The sequence below is a fragment of the Haliotis cracherodii genome, unplaced genomic scaffold, assembly GCF_022045235.1.
Source record: "Haliotis cracherodii isolate W230 unplaced genomic scaffold, xgHalCrac1.p SCAF_7, whole genome shotgun sequence".
In the NCBI taxonomy this organism is placed as follows: Eukaryota; Metazoa; Mollusca; class Gastropoda; order Lepetellida; family Haliotidae; genus Haliotis; species Haliotis cracherodii.
This window is the reverse complement of record NW_027266330.1, coordinates 47,238,774-47,257,209: the sequence shown is the minus strand read 5'-3', so window position 1 is coordinate 47,257,209 and position 18,436 is coordinate 47,238,774. Positions and strand designations below refer to the sequence as shown.

Below are 18,436 nucleotides of genomic sequence, written 5' to 3'. Positions count from 1 at the left end.
CCTAACAGACGAGAACGTATGTTTCAATCAATCAATCAGCTCTAATCTTTTTCATTAAAATATGCAAGATAATTTCTAATGTAATATGTCTCTCGCACAATCTAAATAATAACAATGAAATACATGTCCCTCATATCATAAATGACATACTTTGGCAACTGTCTGTTACAGAAATAAACAGGAAGTGAGTTTGTACAGCAGGTATCTAAACTATTTTTTAAAGGGAGATTATTTTTGTTGTGAGCGACTCGTTACTGACGTTCAAATGTCAAAGTGATGGTGAACAGCCGATGATTGATTTTGTGAGGGACATGGCTGACATATAGAAGTATTTGATTTGGTATGGTGGGATTTAACTAACGAACAGGCTGAAAAATGGAAAATTTCTCAAAAACAGTATGACTGTAAGAAACAAAAATGAACTGTGCAAGGTTGAGCGAGTTTGAATAGCGGAGATGAATGTAAATGGCGGAGACTCTGAATTATTTTGTACTGTCTGCTGTAAATAATAACTGAGAACATAAAACCTTTTGAAATTTAACTGGACAAGTGGAAATATTGCAGGACAAGTACAAAATATTATCTACTTGCCTGCAGGAGAAGATGGGTTTAAGAAATTTGTCGAGCCCTGAGTCTGTGAATCAAAAAGCAAGATGTTGTTTAGTGGCATACTTATACCTCATTGAAGATTGCTATTTGTCTTTCAGATGGAAAAACAACGAAGGTTAGAAAGGATAAAGCATAAAACACAACAGTTGCAAGAACTTATTTTACAAGTAAGTATATGTCTGCACCCATCTTCCCAAGGCAAGGGAGTTAATTGACGATTAAGTCCTGTTTCCAAACTTGCTGAAGTTGGCTAGAATTATGGAGTTATATTTTGGCTGGACTAAAGTGTCTATGCGTATTCTAATCAAAATCGTGCAATGAAATCAATAATCGGTTCATAAAACAACATGGTGACTGCCGTGAAGATATCAGTTGATTGCAGGATTTGCAGAGCATGTGTACCTTCAAATGGGCTTGGACAGATGTTTTCCAAATCTTTTTTCCATGCTCAAATGATTTGATGTACTTTGAGGGGTAAGACCCGCTTTATTACAAAGACCTTGATTATCGATCAGATTGTCTTGACATTTTGTTTAAAGAAAATACAAGTGATATGCGAGGTGAAATCAGATTGGTCAATAGAAGGGATATAACTCGAAATAGCCCCTGGATTCGCTACGATCGAGCCACAAAATTCAAGCCTTTCTTTGGCAAGGATGGTAAGGATGACTTTTTAGTGTCAGTTAACTCCTTTGCTTAGGGAAAATGTTCAGCACCTGGATAGGACAATATTGGTCCATGGATTGGAAGTACAGCAGTCATTTCTCTAAGTTATTTTGATAAATATTACCAGGAACTAAGGCATTTCCTTTCCGAAACAAACAAAGATGAGTGTTAACCTGAAATAAAGCTTTGATTCTGACAATTAGATTGCTATTCTTGTGTGAATGTGAGTGAAGACTCTGCACTAAACTTTGACCTGTATCTTAAGTAATGCATAGCCAAGGAGTTGTCTCCCTTGGACATGTTGGAAAGTGGAAACACCAGAATTTGTACGCTATGCAAAATTGACCATTAGTTTAAAAAAAAACAAAAAAAACATTTGATGGTCAACTGATGACTAAAATTATTGATCATGAACTAATATAGATAATTATTTCATCAAGGACTTATTTTCTCTGTATCCTTTATGTCATTAACAGTAAATGATATTGCCTTTCTTTGGATCATGTTAATTATGCTCAGTAACTGCAGTATTGAGATGAAACAGTAATAAAACACATCTACTGGAATAACTTTACTGTTGCATTGGCAATGCTGCATTTTAAGGAGCAGTTATTTCATCTTCTATAGGAATGATGGTTACACTTTATCTAACCAACAGGATTTCAATTTAGATGCAAACATTTCACAATAAAAGGTATCCAGATATACGAGTCAGGTATCTGAATGCATTCATATTTATTGCATGAGATATGAATATAGTTTGTTTCTTATTTCAGCAAATAGCATTTAAAAATTTGGTGCAAAGAAATCGGGAGTTGGAGAAGACGCAAGGCCCCCCTGGGTCTAATTCTGCAATCCAGCTGCCGTTTATCATCGTGAATACAAGTAAAAAGACAGTCATTGATTGCAGCATATCAAATGACAAGTGAGTGTCCTTAAAAGAATTAGTATGGTTCTTTTGACCTGATGTCAAATTCCATCATGAGTGAAAGCTTGATACTCAAATTAACCCTCTGAGGAGTCTCGGTAATAATTGATCCCCAGCAACTAAGTGGATCCAGTGGTGCCTCAGGGACGTGTTTGACTGTGTGTCATTGTACCCAAATAGCGTACATCATTGAAAATATCAATTACTGGTTTGCCATATTTAATTTACAGGCTCATAGGGTTTTCTTGGGATAATTAGGATTTTTACTGTGGGGGGCTTTAAGCAACATTCAGACAAAAGAGAGATTCTCATGTTATGTATGATGATGATGATGATGATGATGATGATAAAGATGATAAAAGAGATGCTCATGTTATGGATGATGATGATGAGAGATGCTTATGTCGATGATGATGATGCTCAAAGCTCATTATAGATGATTATGATAAAGAGTGATGGATGATGATGATGAGAGATGCTCATGTCGATGATGATGATGCTCAATGCTCATATTATAGATGATGATAATGATGATGGCAGTGTAAATTGTCTGTATAGGTGTATGATGTACTGCAGCAGGAGATATATTGACATTTAATTTCTTATTTCAGATATGAATACCTGTTTAAATTTGATAACACATTTGAAATTCACGATGACATCGAGGTTCTAAAAAGAATGGGAATGGCATTTAACCTGGAGAAAGGCCAGTGTACATCTCAAGACATAGTGAAAGCTGCTCGCATGGTTCCCAAGGCTCTGGAACCCTATGTTATAGGTGAGTGCAGACACGTGTTTCCATGGAGCTGGGATATGCCAACTGCTGATATGTCTGCCCTTAAAACTTTGTAGAATGCACATTCGTAATCGAACAAGTCAAGGGGTCCTTGTCATTTTGTGTGTTTGCAGGGTACCCAGTATTATGTCTATTAATCCAAAACATCTGTCTGTCACACTTATTTTTAGAGCAGAACTAGAAAACTATTCGAAATACCTTTAGGAAACTTGCACACATAAAATTGGTTTATTACATTAATAATACATTAATATTTATAATTGTGACATCTAATTGTGTAACATTTCTATATTGATAATTTCTTGTTGGTATCCGTTTAAAGGGCCTCCACCCTCATGAATCCCACAGCATTTCTCTCCAGATGCTAACATGCTGTATGCTTCTCTTTCTCATTCACTCTATCCTCATGTTTAACTTTCTTCCAATTGTTCGTGTGTGTTTTCGGGTTATAATATACATCCCAGGCAACCTTTCCTTGGTGTAAAAGAAGACTAAATGGATTGGGTGACCACACATGATGACTGTTGATTGTGTCTTCGAACTCCGACACAGCAGGAAGTTGCTCATACTCTTTTCCTATTTCATTTGTTTTCTGTACGGGGTATACCAGTGATAAGATTATGGGCTCATGGGTACAGAGTTTCAAGCACCATTCCAGTGCAGGCAGGGGCGGATGGGTAGCCTAGTTGTTAAAGCGCTAGCTTGTCACGCCGAAGACCTGGGTTCAAATCCCGACATGGGTACAATGTGTGAAGCCCATTTCAGGTGTCCCCTGCCGATATATTGCTGAAATATTGCTAAAAGCAGCGTATAAACTATACTCTCTCAATCCAGTGCAGACAGCAATGAAAATACCAAACCAGCCCATTTTAACATATCTACCAAACCATCCCACACAGTCATGTGGTTTCCTTTTGTTCCTCTCTGCCTGTCTTTTTTTCTGTGTCTCCCTTCATTCTGACCATTGGTCTTTCATCCTGTCTTGTGCTAAGATTGAGCATGTTTGTACATAAAATTAGAAACTGTTTGGAAATGTAACAATTTTAAACTCATCTCACACTATGCATTTCTTCATGTGGAAAAGTGCTTGAATAAACTTTCCAGCTTCTAAAAGCAATTAGGGGCGGTGGAGTAGCCAAGTGGTTAAAGTGTTCGCTCATCACACCGAATGCCCGGGTTTGATTCCCCATAGGCGTAAAATGTGTGAACTCCATTTCTGGTGTCCTCTGCCATGATATTGCTGACTGTAGATCGATAGACAACTCATTTCTACACATGTAGAAGCCATCTATATTCGATTAATGCACTTTACTTACCGAAATATCGGAAGTTTATTTAGCGAGCTGCAAAAATGTCACGGAAGGTGTATGGAAGTAGATTTCTGTTTTTTGTAGAATTTAAGTAGTCAGCTGATTGGCTGACCTACTTAGACTAAGTCAGTAACAAAGCAAAACATGTGATCCCATGTGGGTCCAAAATGGTAGTTTTGACTGACAAACAAGTGCATCCAGGGAATTTGAAATAAAGATGGATCTAATCATGTGTGAGATAGGATAAGTATTTTAAGTATACAATTTATTTTAACATTTGCAGTCTCTGTGACTGTTTAACGTTAATCTTGGTTTTCCAGAAATGGCTCAGAATGCTCGTGCCCTGCCTTCCAGTTCTGCTGCAATCCGCCCAATAGACCCCATGGCAGTCAGCCAACAACAGGCCAGGTGAGCGAACCCTCAAACTAAACACCTCGGTGGATTTCTTGCATTGTATTGGCTTTCTGCCCATTGAGACTCATGGGTCTTACAGGTCGACTGAATAGATTGGGTGGTCAGACTCAGTAGTTAGGTTGTTTGTTGTCATCGTACCCCTACTGCGTGGAATGTTGCTCATTATACCAATCCCTGTCTTGTGTGCTTGATAAAATGTTACTGCACACAGCTACTTTCCGATACAGATATATTTTTTTTACTATAGTTTGTTGTTAATGGTCGGTTAAAACAAGTGATTATATTGGTTTGGCTTCATCATTTTGCTACTTTGCTGAAAGATGTTCAATATTATGTCTAGGTATCGTCAGGCAACAGCAGCTCAGTCCTACCTCAGTGCAGGCGACACCGAAGCGGAAGTAGCCGCCATGACTGCCGCCGCTCTATCTCGACAGTCCAGTCTTGGTTCATCCGACGTGCATTCTCGGACAGCCACCGAAACACCGTCGGAAAACTTCTCCGATGAAGAAAGTGACAGTGATCGGTCCAGCCCAGTTGATATGGGTTAAGGCAAACCAAGTGAATTGTGTGGAAGAGATGAGCAATAAATGTGCAGCTGGCAGTTGTATTGTTGCCATGGTGACAGAGACACACGTGTGCTATGATTGCGTCTCATCGACCCTTGACAAAAGGGTCGTTCTTCAGCAGCAAATGGCGAAATCTAGAAAACAATTAATGCTATGGTAGCTAAACGTCACTCCAAACAATTTGACCAGACACAATGGAGAAGTGACAAGTCATCTCCATGTGAATACTGTCTTGTCATTGAGACTTTCTCAGGTCGTGCTTCTGGAACTTGCTTAATGAAGAGGTCAAGATTAATTTAGTTAGTCATTTGCAAATTTTGATTGGTTAATTTATTCTGATTTTGCTGAAAATCTAAATTTTTAAGTCATTTTGGTTTGTGGCCAAGTATATAAATATTTGATTTGAAATTAATATAACTTATCTTATTCTTAAGTATTTTAGTTATGGAGGCAATTTTTTATCAGACTTGCTAATTTGGTAGCTTCCATACCTCAAGTGTTCAGTGGACTATCTTTCATTATGTCAGTGGAAGAGTCAATTGTAGTCATTAGGGGTGATAGATTTGCAGCTTTGTTTGACATAGGACAGTGTGCAGTAGTTTCACTGTGGAGTGTTTTTATCTAAAATGTGATAGTGATGGTCTACACTCTATAGTGTTTTAGAAACACTTGGTTAGTGTTATAACTATCTGATTTTCTACCAGTAGATTTTTTTTGTCTAAATGTTATTTATGGTAGTATAAGTTGTTAAATTAATGAAGTTTGTCTGCAGAAACTAATATTCTGTTGCTGGTTATTTTCCAGTTGTCATGGAAACTGGTTAAAATTATTTGTTTCCGCCAAACTGATCGTGTTGTTAATCATGGGTACTTTTTTTCCTTCATCATGACTAATGTCAGTATTTTCCATGTTTAATAGGCATAACATTGGACTAAACAATTGTTTGAAATTGAACATATTCATATTTTAACTATGGCTCAACTTGTATGGTTGAAGAGTGCAACCAATATTTGTCAATTTGGAGTTTAAAATGTAGGACAATTTTTACAAATGTTACTTTGAAACATAATTATTGATAAGATCCAGCTTAGTGTCTGCACATTAGGACCCCCCTCTCTGACAATTTGAAAAACATGGCTCATGCTAACAAATGTGACATTCTGTATAACAATGATAAGATGTGACTTAAGGCAAACCAACATTACAGTGTTGTACATATTTGTATATTTGACTAAGTACAAATTTCCTATATATTTTTACAAGAACATTTCACAAGTTACCCTGGTTACTACAAGTACCTCAACAGCGTGATTCCAAACACTATATCCTTAGAGGTGCTATTGTTAAAGCTTTGTGGCTTTAAATACATGGAAAACAAACTGACTCATCTATGCACTGATAACTTGTGTAGGCTCTAACTATTCTGAGTGGCTGTATGGTGGCTTAGAGGTCACATCATCTGACCATTATGCAGGAAAACCATGTTCGATTCCATTTGTATAAAATAGTATCCCTTCTCTCTGAGATCTGGAAGGTCGGAGTAGACTCTGAGAATCTTCTTGTCATGTCTTGAAGACAATCTGAATTTTATGGTAATTGCCTATCTTAAGACATACCACTCAATTCAACTCATACACTTGAGTATTAATGAAACGGGCATAGACGAATGAATGCAAATGGCTGATATAATCTTCCCCGTTAGAAATAACATCTCTCAGGCCTCAAAGTTGCGACTAAAACGGTCTCCAATTCAATCTAAATTTCAATTTGTCTACTGTCTAAAATTCAGAGGTAGCCAAATGACTACCTTGAAAATATCTTGTGGCAAGTAAATTCTATTGCTTCACATTTGAAGACACAAAAATATATAACAGCTAAATGTGGAAAACATATCGGCTAATAATGGTACTTGCTTATAAGTCCTGCTAAAATCGACAATGAACAGAAATACATAAATATTAATGTAATTAGTATCTTTTTCAGTTGACTATGCTCACTGGATAAGCAAGGATATACCTATATAATCTTGTAACATAAATTGCATCATTGTTGGCGTCACAAGTTACAAAAATCAAGTACAGTTTCCACTAATATACAATTCCAAGACTAATGCTATAACTGGTACATATTATAATAGTTATTTGATAAAAGATAATTTCAAATGCTTTTGGCTACCTACAATATTGGCTTAACTTCTTGATTTTACCACTGGCTACTCGGAAAAAATGCTTGTAGCCATATGGCTACCTGGGAAATTTTTTAACTTTGAGGCCTGTCTCTCATTAAAACCAGGCCATGCTCCCAGGCAGAGAAAACAAAGTGATTACCTTATAGATTTGAACACTTGAGAATAGGTCAGTGCCATGTTGCTGGTAAGGGATAACTTAAATTAGGATAGGTTGTCACAGTGCATCTCTTTACTGATCATCTTGTTGTTCCATGCAGTGTTTGAAATAATATTAAAACCCAACAAGACAGTCGGGCAGGTGACTCATAAATGTTTCCTGCCCATTTTCAAAGTTACCTGGGAGCAGTCGGGGTAGCATTCGTCACGCCGAAGACCGCGGTTCAATTCCCAACATGGGCACAATGTGTGAAGCCATTTCTAGAGTCCCCCGCCGTGATATTGCTGGAATATTGCTAAAAGCGGCGTAAGACCATACTCGCTTGCTCACTCAAAGTTACCTGCCCGCATTCAGGTAAAACATTGCGAAAAATAAAGAGACAGATCGCGTCTTGATTCAGGTGAGATTATGCTAACAATTACTTGAGAATCTACGAGGAGTTATATAAAACTGAAGATGTAAGTAGGTTTAAATTTATCTGCCAGACATTTGGGCAGGTCGAGGAAAATTTCATGCAGCCCGACAGAAAAGTTAACAGCCACGACATGATTCCATTTCGGACATGGTTCTTTGCAGTCTAATCATGCCTGTCCCAGACTCAGCAAATATTGCAGACACTGTTTTAAGGGAACATTATTATATTTTCCAAGTTTTAAATGTTTCAGTGTGGCCCAGGATGTAAAAGTGGCAGAAGCCCTCACACTTGGAATATTTGATTAGTCTGGCTATCAGGCAGGTCTTGGCTAAATCCAGAACTGTAGCCAGACCCCCCAAGTCATGCAGACCAACTGCTGAAATCCACTCAGCCTCAATGAATTATGTGAAATTTCAAACAAATGTTTTTTTGCATCTCAAATGAATGACACATGTTTCTCACTAATTAGTTATGCAGTTTTGATTGTTATTATGATGTTTCATCATATGATAATGATGATTATGTGTATTTTACTCAACACGTGAAGTGAATGGGCTTTATCATTAAGCTGCCCCCCCAAACTTGGAAAAAACTTTGTACTGGGGCAACAGGTTTGTTTAAACTGGTCACTAAATCAAAGACAAAAGATGCAATTTGGAAGGCATTTATGACTTGTACAGTTTTCCTTCAGCTCAAAAGGGGTAAACTCACATTGAAGACTTCTTACAGCATTTATAAGGAGTACAAGGACACATTACTATTAATAATTGTATTAGCTGTTTATTTCAGAAGAAATATTTCAACCAAAATGATTATATTTGGACTCCCTTCTTTAGCCTGCAACATTTGTGTTTTGTACAAAAGAATATTTTTCCCTTTTCATTTCAACATCATGCTGAGCCAAGCTGAAAAGAAATTAACATTTATCAATACGAAATTTAATCATGTTTTAAGAGGTTGATATGTAAATCCTCAGTTAAATTTCTTGATGTTGAATATATTTAACAGTGAATATCTGTTACTGCCTTGCAGGAATCAAGGCTAAATTAGGAGATTTTAATTCAGTTATGTTCATATTTCTACTTAAATCACTGACTCAGTTTCATATCCAGCTCAACAGGGGATACTGCCATTGGAAGGCCTGAATGTGTTCAGAGATATAGAGTACCTTCTTCCTTTCAACTGATTCAATCATTCTTGCATCATGATAAATTAAATTTGATCTATTTTACAATTCTCTGAATGCTGACAATTTCTATATTCATAATGCTTCATATAATTCTTTAGTCAGTCGTTTTGTGATTCATTTATCAAAAAAATGAAAGAAAAATCAAAAGTTTTAATGACCAAACCACCATTAACTTGAGTAATTATTATTCCTTGGTTTTTAACATTAGTTGTTAAATATGCAATTGGTCCACATTTAGTGTTGTGTTGATAATGGACTGAAACACGACATCACCTTTTAGAATATGCTGGTTGAAATTTGATAAATAACGGTTTATTTGGTTTAGTCGAAATTGATGTGAGAGTGATAACATGTAACTGTTTTATAATGGAAAATAGAAGGACGACATCAAATATTTTGCTGTAACCAAGTGTATTGGTTAATAGTTTAATTTTCTTACAATCAACCTTTGAGATTCATGTTTATAAGGTGAAGTGTTCTTTCAGCTCGTTAGGAAGCGTGGTTTAATGGGGAGTATGTTAATGAACTAGCTCTAAGAAATGGTGCCTTGATAATATATATATAAATATATATATATATATCCGGCGTTGGTAACTATAGCAAGTTGTCATAATTACCATGAATCAATCATTTTGTACATAAACATTCATCACAAGGCATAACGACCACCATTTACCATCATCGTCCTTAGCCCCTAAGCAAATTTGATGTATAGTATATTTAATGACTATTTTTCACTATTTCAACTATACAACTTGTGTGATAGAGAGGTGAACTGCAACCATTGCCATTCCTACTCTAAAGTTGTGAATACTTGATATTAAATTGTTTTGCAATTGCCAATGAAGATTTTTTTTTATCATCCAGTTAACTACAGGTGGAGTATTTTAATGCTGGACAGAAGGGCAGAGGTGTACCAGTACTTGGTACTGGTTTGTCTCTAGGTTTGGTTTTCCAGGTTGGCAGGTTGATAAAAGCCATTAGTCACATGTGTCTGCAGAAGTAGTCATGGCTTCCAGTTCAAGCCTAGTGACGAAGTGGAAATACTAGTTGCTCCCATGAGCTAGTTACATTATACTAGTCTGAAATTCCCAGCGGACAATATGGATCTATCTCATGCTGTCAACCACTAAGGTATACAAGCTTGTCCACAGTTTGGAATAACTCCATATAACTAACAGATCAGTAGCTGTATTGGAACTAGCTAGCAATGATTAACAGTGTAATGGTTGGATTCACAAAGACATTGTATGTCAAGGCTGAAAGGTTTTGCATGTTGCTCTTCCAGCGCCCAGTTCCCTAAAGAGATTTTTGGGATCAACTGTGATCAATGTATGGTCACTGACATCATCTAAGGGACTGACCATTTCATATTCTCTCGGGAGTCTGGGATTTTGTATCAAGATTATAATTTTTTCAATTTGAGCTGCAAAACCAGATATATATTTTTTAAACTACGAGCCTGAATTATTATTATTTTTAAAACGCCTTGCAACAATGTAAAAAATAATTGCAAGCAATATTTTCTGTTTTTCAAGGTTCTGAAGTATAATAATTCTTTTCAAGAATTTTTAGGGACAATTTTATTTTTTCAATAAAATCCCAGGCACTCCCTAAGAATATCAATTGTTCAGCCCTAAAGCACATAGATTGATTTGTGGAACTGTGCTGCACTTGCACATCTGGCGCCTGTTCCCCAATACATCTTTGTGCTGACTATTGTGAGACTATTGTGAAGCATGGGAGGTCAGACCTGGTTGCCATTGACTGGAGTTGATTCAAAACTAGATTTGTCCTGATAAATATCATGGATCAGGCACCTTAAAATGCAGATTGGTTTAACAAGACACTGACCTGCAAGCATTATATTCTGTTATGTGTGTGGTTTAAATTATCCTACAAACACTATGAATGCAGTTTTCTAAAGAATGGGCCTGGATGTGTCCAACCCCAGTCCTAGTAAGGCAATTTCTTTTAGCTTTTAAGAGGATACATAAGAGTTGAATTGAAGCTGTTTGAAAGTATTTCTATAGTAAAGTATAGACAAAAGTTGAATATATATGCAGAGCTACATGCTATTGATTAGTGAAAGATATCTATGTAACAATTATCAACAAATACGTTTCTTAATTTAGCTTGAACTGTAAAGGCTGCATATTGTGATTTCAAACGAAGACATATTTTCAATTTCTTTTTTTTCACAATTGTCAGACATTTATCAAGTTTTCACTATCTTTGATCTTGAATACTTTTAGAATTGTCCTCATTGTAAATAGTTCGTCAACTCCATAATGTTCGGTTATTCACATATGGCAAATGGTATGCAGTCAAGGGAAAACGATGTCAATTGGAAGCTACTTTTACGTGTCCACCTCATTGAAAACATCACTCACTGTCATCCAGCCCTATCACAGACCCGTGTTCTATGCTACACATCATAAACAGCTGTGCAGATGATATGGTGTTTGTTGTTTTGTATTGTTTCATGTTTGGGGTTGGATCGTGTGGTCCGGCTCAGAGACTTGGTTGATAGTGACAACCTTCAAGTGACAACTAAATAACTATCATTTCTCTCTTCTTGCATTGGGCATTTGGCATGCATCAGTGTCGTGGACAATTGCGCGCTACAAGTGACATTATTATACCCCCACCTTCTTCTGTCGGGTATATAGTTACACCAAGGAATTCCGTCCCTCCTTCCGAAGACATAATGATAAACTTAAAAGCAGCTACCTACTGCATAGATTCCTTTCAAACTTGGCGAACACATTCTGTACCAATAGGATAGGTGTAGTTAAAAGTTTTTGATTTTAATATTTAGATTTTCTTTCATGTTCTGAACTTAGAACTTTTTATTACTTCAACACCTGTAACTTGAAAACTAATTTATAGAATCTTTTCAAATTGGGGGTACAGTTTCTATATCAATAGGAGAGGTACAGTCCAAACATCGATTTCGATAAGTGGATTTTTTAAAATAGAAAATATTTGGGTTTTTTTTTCATGTTTTAAGATGGTAGTAGTAGTCACCGTACTCGTAGACGGTTGTTAATAATAACAATCACAGGCTTTTCTGGTCCAATAAAATATTTACAGGTTCCCCTAATATAGCCGCGACATTGTTTCAACGTTAAATCACACTCTTTAGGATTCCACAGGATTGTATTTCGGTATTGTACAAACGCAATTGAACTTCCCAATTCAGACTCTGAGAGTAAGTTTCAGCTGCTTAATAACCGTGATCGTCTTGAAGAAAACGAATCGCAATATTCACAAGTATGGTCCAGATCAAAGTGAACGAAATTTGGGAATATGTGAAATCACAGTTGATGGTCCTTCGTCCACACGATTTCGCACGAATTTATCGTGTCCAGCAAAGACTGATTTAGTAATCGGAATGCCTGGCTCGAATGATGCGTGCCATTGTAATGTAAAGAAATGGAAAAGGTGACGGGTTGGTCGTCAACCTTATGATGCATGTGAATCTTGCGTTCAACATCACATAGGCGGACCCAGGTCAGTGGGGGGGCGAAACCCGCCCCCCACTGAGACAGGGTTTTATTATTCGACCCCCTCCCTTTTAATAATGCTGGATCCGCCCTTGCATCACCATGTGATCTATTGCCGTTTGGAACCATTTCCTTGTAGTAGCAATAGACTGCATGACTGCATGTACAGAAATAATTGTGGTGTCCATGACCAATAACTTGAACGAAACTTGACGTTTCGGTCAGTGAATGTTTTGCACCTTTCTCTTCTCGGTTTGTGTAATACCACAAACATGTGCCTTGAACAGTTATCATGTTATATAGCCCACGCGTTATTGTTTGTGGGCACAGCTAGCGACATATACTAGCATACCAATATAAATGTATGAAGGTCAATAGGTGAGTTCAATGATTTATTGTATGAAACTGTATGAGTTTTAACATTGCTTGTTCGTATTCATCTTCTCGAGGCAAGTGAGTTAACTGACTATAAAAGTCCAGTTCTCTTGCCTCGGGAAGATGGTTCGTATTCTGCTTTTCCGAAGTTGTGTTGAGGTGAGGTTAACTTTTTCTTACATATTTGGATACTTTGTCACATAACCGGTGTATTACTTAACCGTATTTGCTGTTAGTTTTTTATATAGCTGTTATTTGTGAGTTCGTGGTTGATGGGTGCATCAACCAAGTCAGCGAGTCTGACCACCTGACCCCGTTAGTCGCCTCATACGACAAGCATAGTCGCCTTTTACGGCCACATGGATTTATGAAGACCTATTCTACCCCGGGATCTTCACGGGTGGTTGGGTGACACAGTGGGGATGGCACTTCATTCGAGTATAAATGCAAACAAGTTGGGGACTTTAAACGCAAGGTGTGTATTGTGTGTATCGAATCCAGATTCGGCCTGATTATGATCGTTGGTCTGTCGCTTCATACCCATGCTCGATGGTTTCATCAAAGTGGTAGTTGTGGCAATGATTCCAATGTGGTGTTTGAGAAACTCTGAAAAATGCCAGCCATCGAGAAGTCAAGGTAAATTAAATTTTCACAACCACAGCGTCAGCGATATATACTCAGCGTCATTATTAAAGGGCAACCTAGGTTGGTTTGTTTACGCCGAACTCGGCAATATTCCAGCTATATGACGGCGGTCTGTAAACAATCCAGTAATTGGAATCATGAGCATCGATATAAGCAATTGGAATACGATGACATGCATCAAACATGTCCGCGAGTCCGACTACCCCATCCCGTTGGTCGCATCTTACGACAAGCATTGGTTGTGTGGACCACTTCCGTCCCGGATCTTCACGAGTGAAGACAACATTGGTGCCAAACAGATGTAAGTCACGACGTGGGGGACAGGTCTCAGATGTGGCATCACGTGACGAATGGGGTCGCTTACAGATTCAGCTTTACTAGTACTAACCCTAACATTAAGTATTGCTGCATTTAGTCTCCGAAAGGGGCAGTGGGGTAGCTTAGTGGTTAGGCGTTCGTTCGTCACGCCGAAGACCCGGGTTCGATTCCCGACATGGGTACAATGTGTGAAGGCCTTTTCTGGTGTCCCCCGCCGTGATATCGCTGGAATATTGCTAAAAGCGGTGTAAAACCATACTCACTCACTAGTCTCCGAGACCAAAGAGAATATACTAACTCAAGTCTAGAATACACTGGCAAGTCTAACTTACCTCAGCTATGAAATCAAGGATTGTTCTGGGCTCCATTTGAAAATATTTTTTATTTGTGGATTTATATTTTTAAATGAGATAATTATATTTCTGGGACTAAACGTTAGTCGAATACTACATGTGATAGCTCCAATATAGGAGGTATATCGAGTTAAAACAAGCGTCTTGTATATACCTTTCAAATCAGGACGAAATGCTCACACGCATTTTGCGGTATATTTTAAGACCGAATTTATATTCACGAACAGTTTGATAAGGTAGAGTCGGCACGCATGTCTTCAAAATACACGAACTGCCTGGTCTATATACCTTATGCTGAAGCACGCGTGTACAACCTTCCCATCGCGGTGTACTTCATATATCTACGTTATATAATGCGACCTACTGTATTGAATGAAGTCATCTGCGTGCTCTTCGCATTGCAACGGGGCGTTAAGTATCTAGTTATAGTATCGTTAGTTTTGGCTCGTCACACCGAAGACCCGGGTTCGATTCCCACATGCTTACAATGTGTGAAGCCGATTATTGTTGACGTAGCTTGAATAATGCTGAAAAAAACATTATCACTCACTCATAATATGCCCCATGCGCATATTTTTTTCATGTAAACAGTTCACCGTGGAGAGTTGCCTCCCTTGGGAGTGCCTGGCACCTATGATCGTGGGTTCATATCCCACATTCGCTCTGATTATGTTTCTAGGCTTGTCAGCACCATACCCGTGCTCTTGGTTTCATCGAAAAGGTAAACGTCTAACATCTGGCCCACTTGTGGCTTTCCTCCAACATAAAGCTGACACGCCGTGTCGTAACTGAAATACGGTTCAAATCTGTGTTAAACCAAATTCACTCTCTTCCGAAATGGGGGCGGCGGGGACGCCTAGTTGTTAAAGCGTTCGCTCGTCACGCCAAAGACCCGGGTTCGATTCCCCACATGGGTACACTGTGTGAAGCCCATTTCTGGTATCCCCCGCTGTGATATTGCTCGAAAATTGCTAAAAGGGGCGATAAACCATAATCACTCACTCTCTCACTCTTCCGAAATGTGAAAATGTTAATATACTGTATGTTGCGCGCACCCTTCCCAAGCCTCATCATCAAGCCGTTAGTACCAGTAGCATATGGCACAACAATCTCCCGTTCAGGTACATTTGAAAAACGTGTGACGTGCAAGATCCCCCTGTAGATTGATGGCGCACAAACTCCCGTTTCGTCCATCTCGACGCGTTGCTTTGGTAACATATGTCTGAACATGAACGCTTCTCTGTAATATATTGAAATAATCGCACAAACTATTCACTGGAAATTATTCTGTGATGTTTTTTTCCGGCATTCGAAATAAAAGGTCAAATCATCTAAGTTGCCAGAATTCGCTGTGCAGAGTTGCGTCCCTTGGGGATACCGGACACTCATAAATGTGTTCGAATCCCAGTTCGCCAGGATTACGTTTCTAGGTTTGTAAGCACCACACCTGCATCTCTTCGGGCTTTCCTCCCACATTAACCTGACACGTTATATAACTGAAATACTGTTCAAAGCGGCGTTAAACCCAAATTACTCACTCGAGTGAAAAACAAATAAAGATAGATGGAAACAATGTTGTCATTTTTCTCGAATTCGCACACCAAAAGACCAATTAGCTGAAATATGAATATCGAATGAGCACACAAAACTAAACTTGCTGTGTCCGTCATGAGACGAATCGGAACTCGTCAACATTAATGCATGCCATCGCAGTAATGTCACAGGAGCGATGGGGAAGCCTAGTGGTTGAAGCGTTCGCTCGTCACGCCGAAGACCCGGGTTCGATTCCCTACATGGGTACAATGCGTGTAACTCATTTCTTTTTTACCCTTGCTGTGATATTGCATGAATCTTGCTAAAAGCGGCGTAAAACCATACCCACTCACCCAACCAGTGCCCAATGCTACATACAATTTCGTTTATCCGACTTACTCGTTAATCATATGCAACCTACCATGTCGGATTAACGGGACTTGACTGCATACTATGAGCATGGGTAGTGTGTGATAGCCTGTTATCAATGTCTTGTGTGTTAACTTGTTTAATGCCACACTCAATAATATTCTAGCTGTATATGGCGACCGTGTGTAAATTGTCAGGTCAAGCGATTGACATCATGAGCATTGATCTATGCCATTGGGTGAGTTAATGAGTTAGTAAAAATTTACGTCGCATCGGCATTATTTCAGCCATATAGCGACTATACGCAGTTGGGATACGATGACACATATCAACCAAGTCAGCGAGCCGATCCCGTTAGTCGGCTCTTACGACAAGCATGGGTTGCTGAAGACCTCTTCTAACCCGGTACTTCACGGGTCTGTTATCAGTGAAGGGCCTTGTAACTTCACCAGACACCTTTCACAACCCGCCACCATAGACGACAACCTGGTTCTGACATTCTCCGCTCTCTCCAATTCGATATCCATATCTCGACACGTTAAGTCTATAATTTGTAAATATATAATGACTGAATTTCTTTACATATATCCTACCGTGGGAGTGGGAGCGTCCCCAACAACCTATGATTGTTGTACGAAGAGACTGAATGGGCCCGGCGTCACAGTACCCCGACGGCGTGGAACGTTGTTCACTATATCAGTCACTGGTTTGTCTGGTCCCGATTCGATCATTTACAGGCCGATGTCATTTGGTATTGCTGAGTACAGCGTTAAACAACAAAAAACAAACGACATATATTAATACTTTCGCATGTTTGAAGCATAATGATCATCACACTATTCATCATGTATAAGGGCGGTCGGGTAGCCTAGTGGTTAAAGCGTTTGCACGTCACGCCGAAGATCCGGGTTCGATTCCCGACATGGGTACAATGCGTGAAGCCATTTCTGGCCTACCTCGCCGTGATATTGCTGGAATATTGCTAAAAGCGGCGTAAAAACATACTCACTAACTCACTCACTCACTCACTCATTCAGATGATTCTGAGCCGGGAATTCATTGGCCATTCTGACCGCGGATTCTAAACAAGGACCACTGACGAAGGTATAGGTCATTATGAAAAAATATAATTGAGACATTTTTCATCAACTATGACATTGTTTAAATCGGAGGAATCACCCCAATCTGTCGATTCCAAGAAAGAAAGAAAAAAGAAAAGTAGAGGGACCGCCTCCGTGGTCTAGTTGTAGAGCGTCCGCCCAGAGAGCGGAAGGTCCGGGTTCGATCCCCGGCCGCGTCATACCGAAAGACGTTAAAAGATGGTACTTGTTGTTACCCTGTCTGGCACTCGACTTTAAGGGGCTAAAACAAGGACTGGTCAGCTCGGAGTCAGTATACTGTGTCTGAGTGGGGTGTTCATGTTAAACTGCGGCATGGTATCTCAGTGGGCTAGCACTATAAATCGGCATCAGTCCGGACTAGTACAAGCAGCCACACACACACGTGCATGCACGTCGCTATAAAAGTACAATAATCTTGGACCCCATTTCATCTCACCTCACCCCCCAAAATTTTTTTTTAAAAATCGATCCGGCCTTTCGGGCTCGTTGATTCTCCTTCCGGAATCCGCAGATTCTCATGATTTCTTCCCTACCTTTCACCGCCTTCCTCCAATGGCATTATCCGCTCTCTACAACTTACATGGTTGTATGTAAAAATAAAATGATCAGTAGCTCGCATTTAGAATGAATCTTGTTTGCCACCTTCGAATTCCCTCAGTAAGTCCCTATCATGTAACCTCTAGCCGCCGTAACTATAACTTTATACTGTTCCCTATAAACGATCTCATTTTGACTTGACGCCACTACACATTATAATGAAAATCGTTTGAAGGAAGCAGTACAGAGATACGGTGACCGCAGCTGAAAACCTTCCTGTTGAGGTCTTCCTGTTTTATGTGTAAATTGTCCTGGTGTTTGTGCCTTGTAAGCGTAACAGGATATTAGCGCATGTTGAGTGCACCTATCTACACCCTGTAGCGCATCACTGTGTTTTTTTGTCACACTTGTGTGTGAAGTACATATATGTCACGCTGA

At 39.0% G+C, this 18,436-nt stretch overlaps 1 protein-coding gene across 1 annotated transcript in view; it reads left to right on the top strand.

Annotated features, from left to right (window-relative positions):
• The window catches only part of LOC139447227 (transcription factor Dp-1-like), a 32,384-nt gene extending 26,780 nt beyond the window's left edge, over nucleotides 1–5,604 (top strand). Inside the window, exons 8-12 of the mRNA XM_071228463.1 lie at nucleotides 708–776; nucleotides 2,052–2,200; nucleotides 2,815–2,981; nucleotides 4,630–4,717; nucleotides 5,064–5,604. Of these exons, the coding sequence (XP_071084564.1) occupies nucleotides 708–776; nucleotides 2,052–2,200; nucleotides 2,815–2,981; nucleotides 4,630–4,717; nucleotides 5,064–5,271 (681 nt within the window). The 3' untranslated portion in view covers nucleotides 5,272–5,604. The remainder of the gene's footprint in view (nucleotides 1–707; nucleotides 777–2,051; nucleotides 2,201–2,814; nucleotides 2,982–4,629; nucleotides 4,718–5,063) is intronic.
• Nucleotides 5,605–18,436: the final 12,832 nt, after the last annotated feature.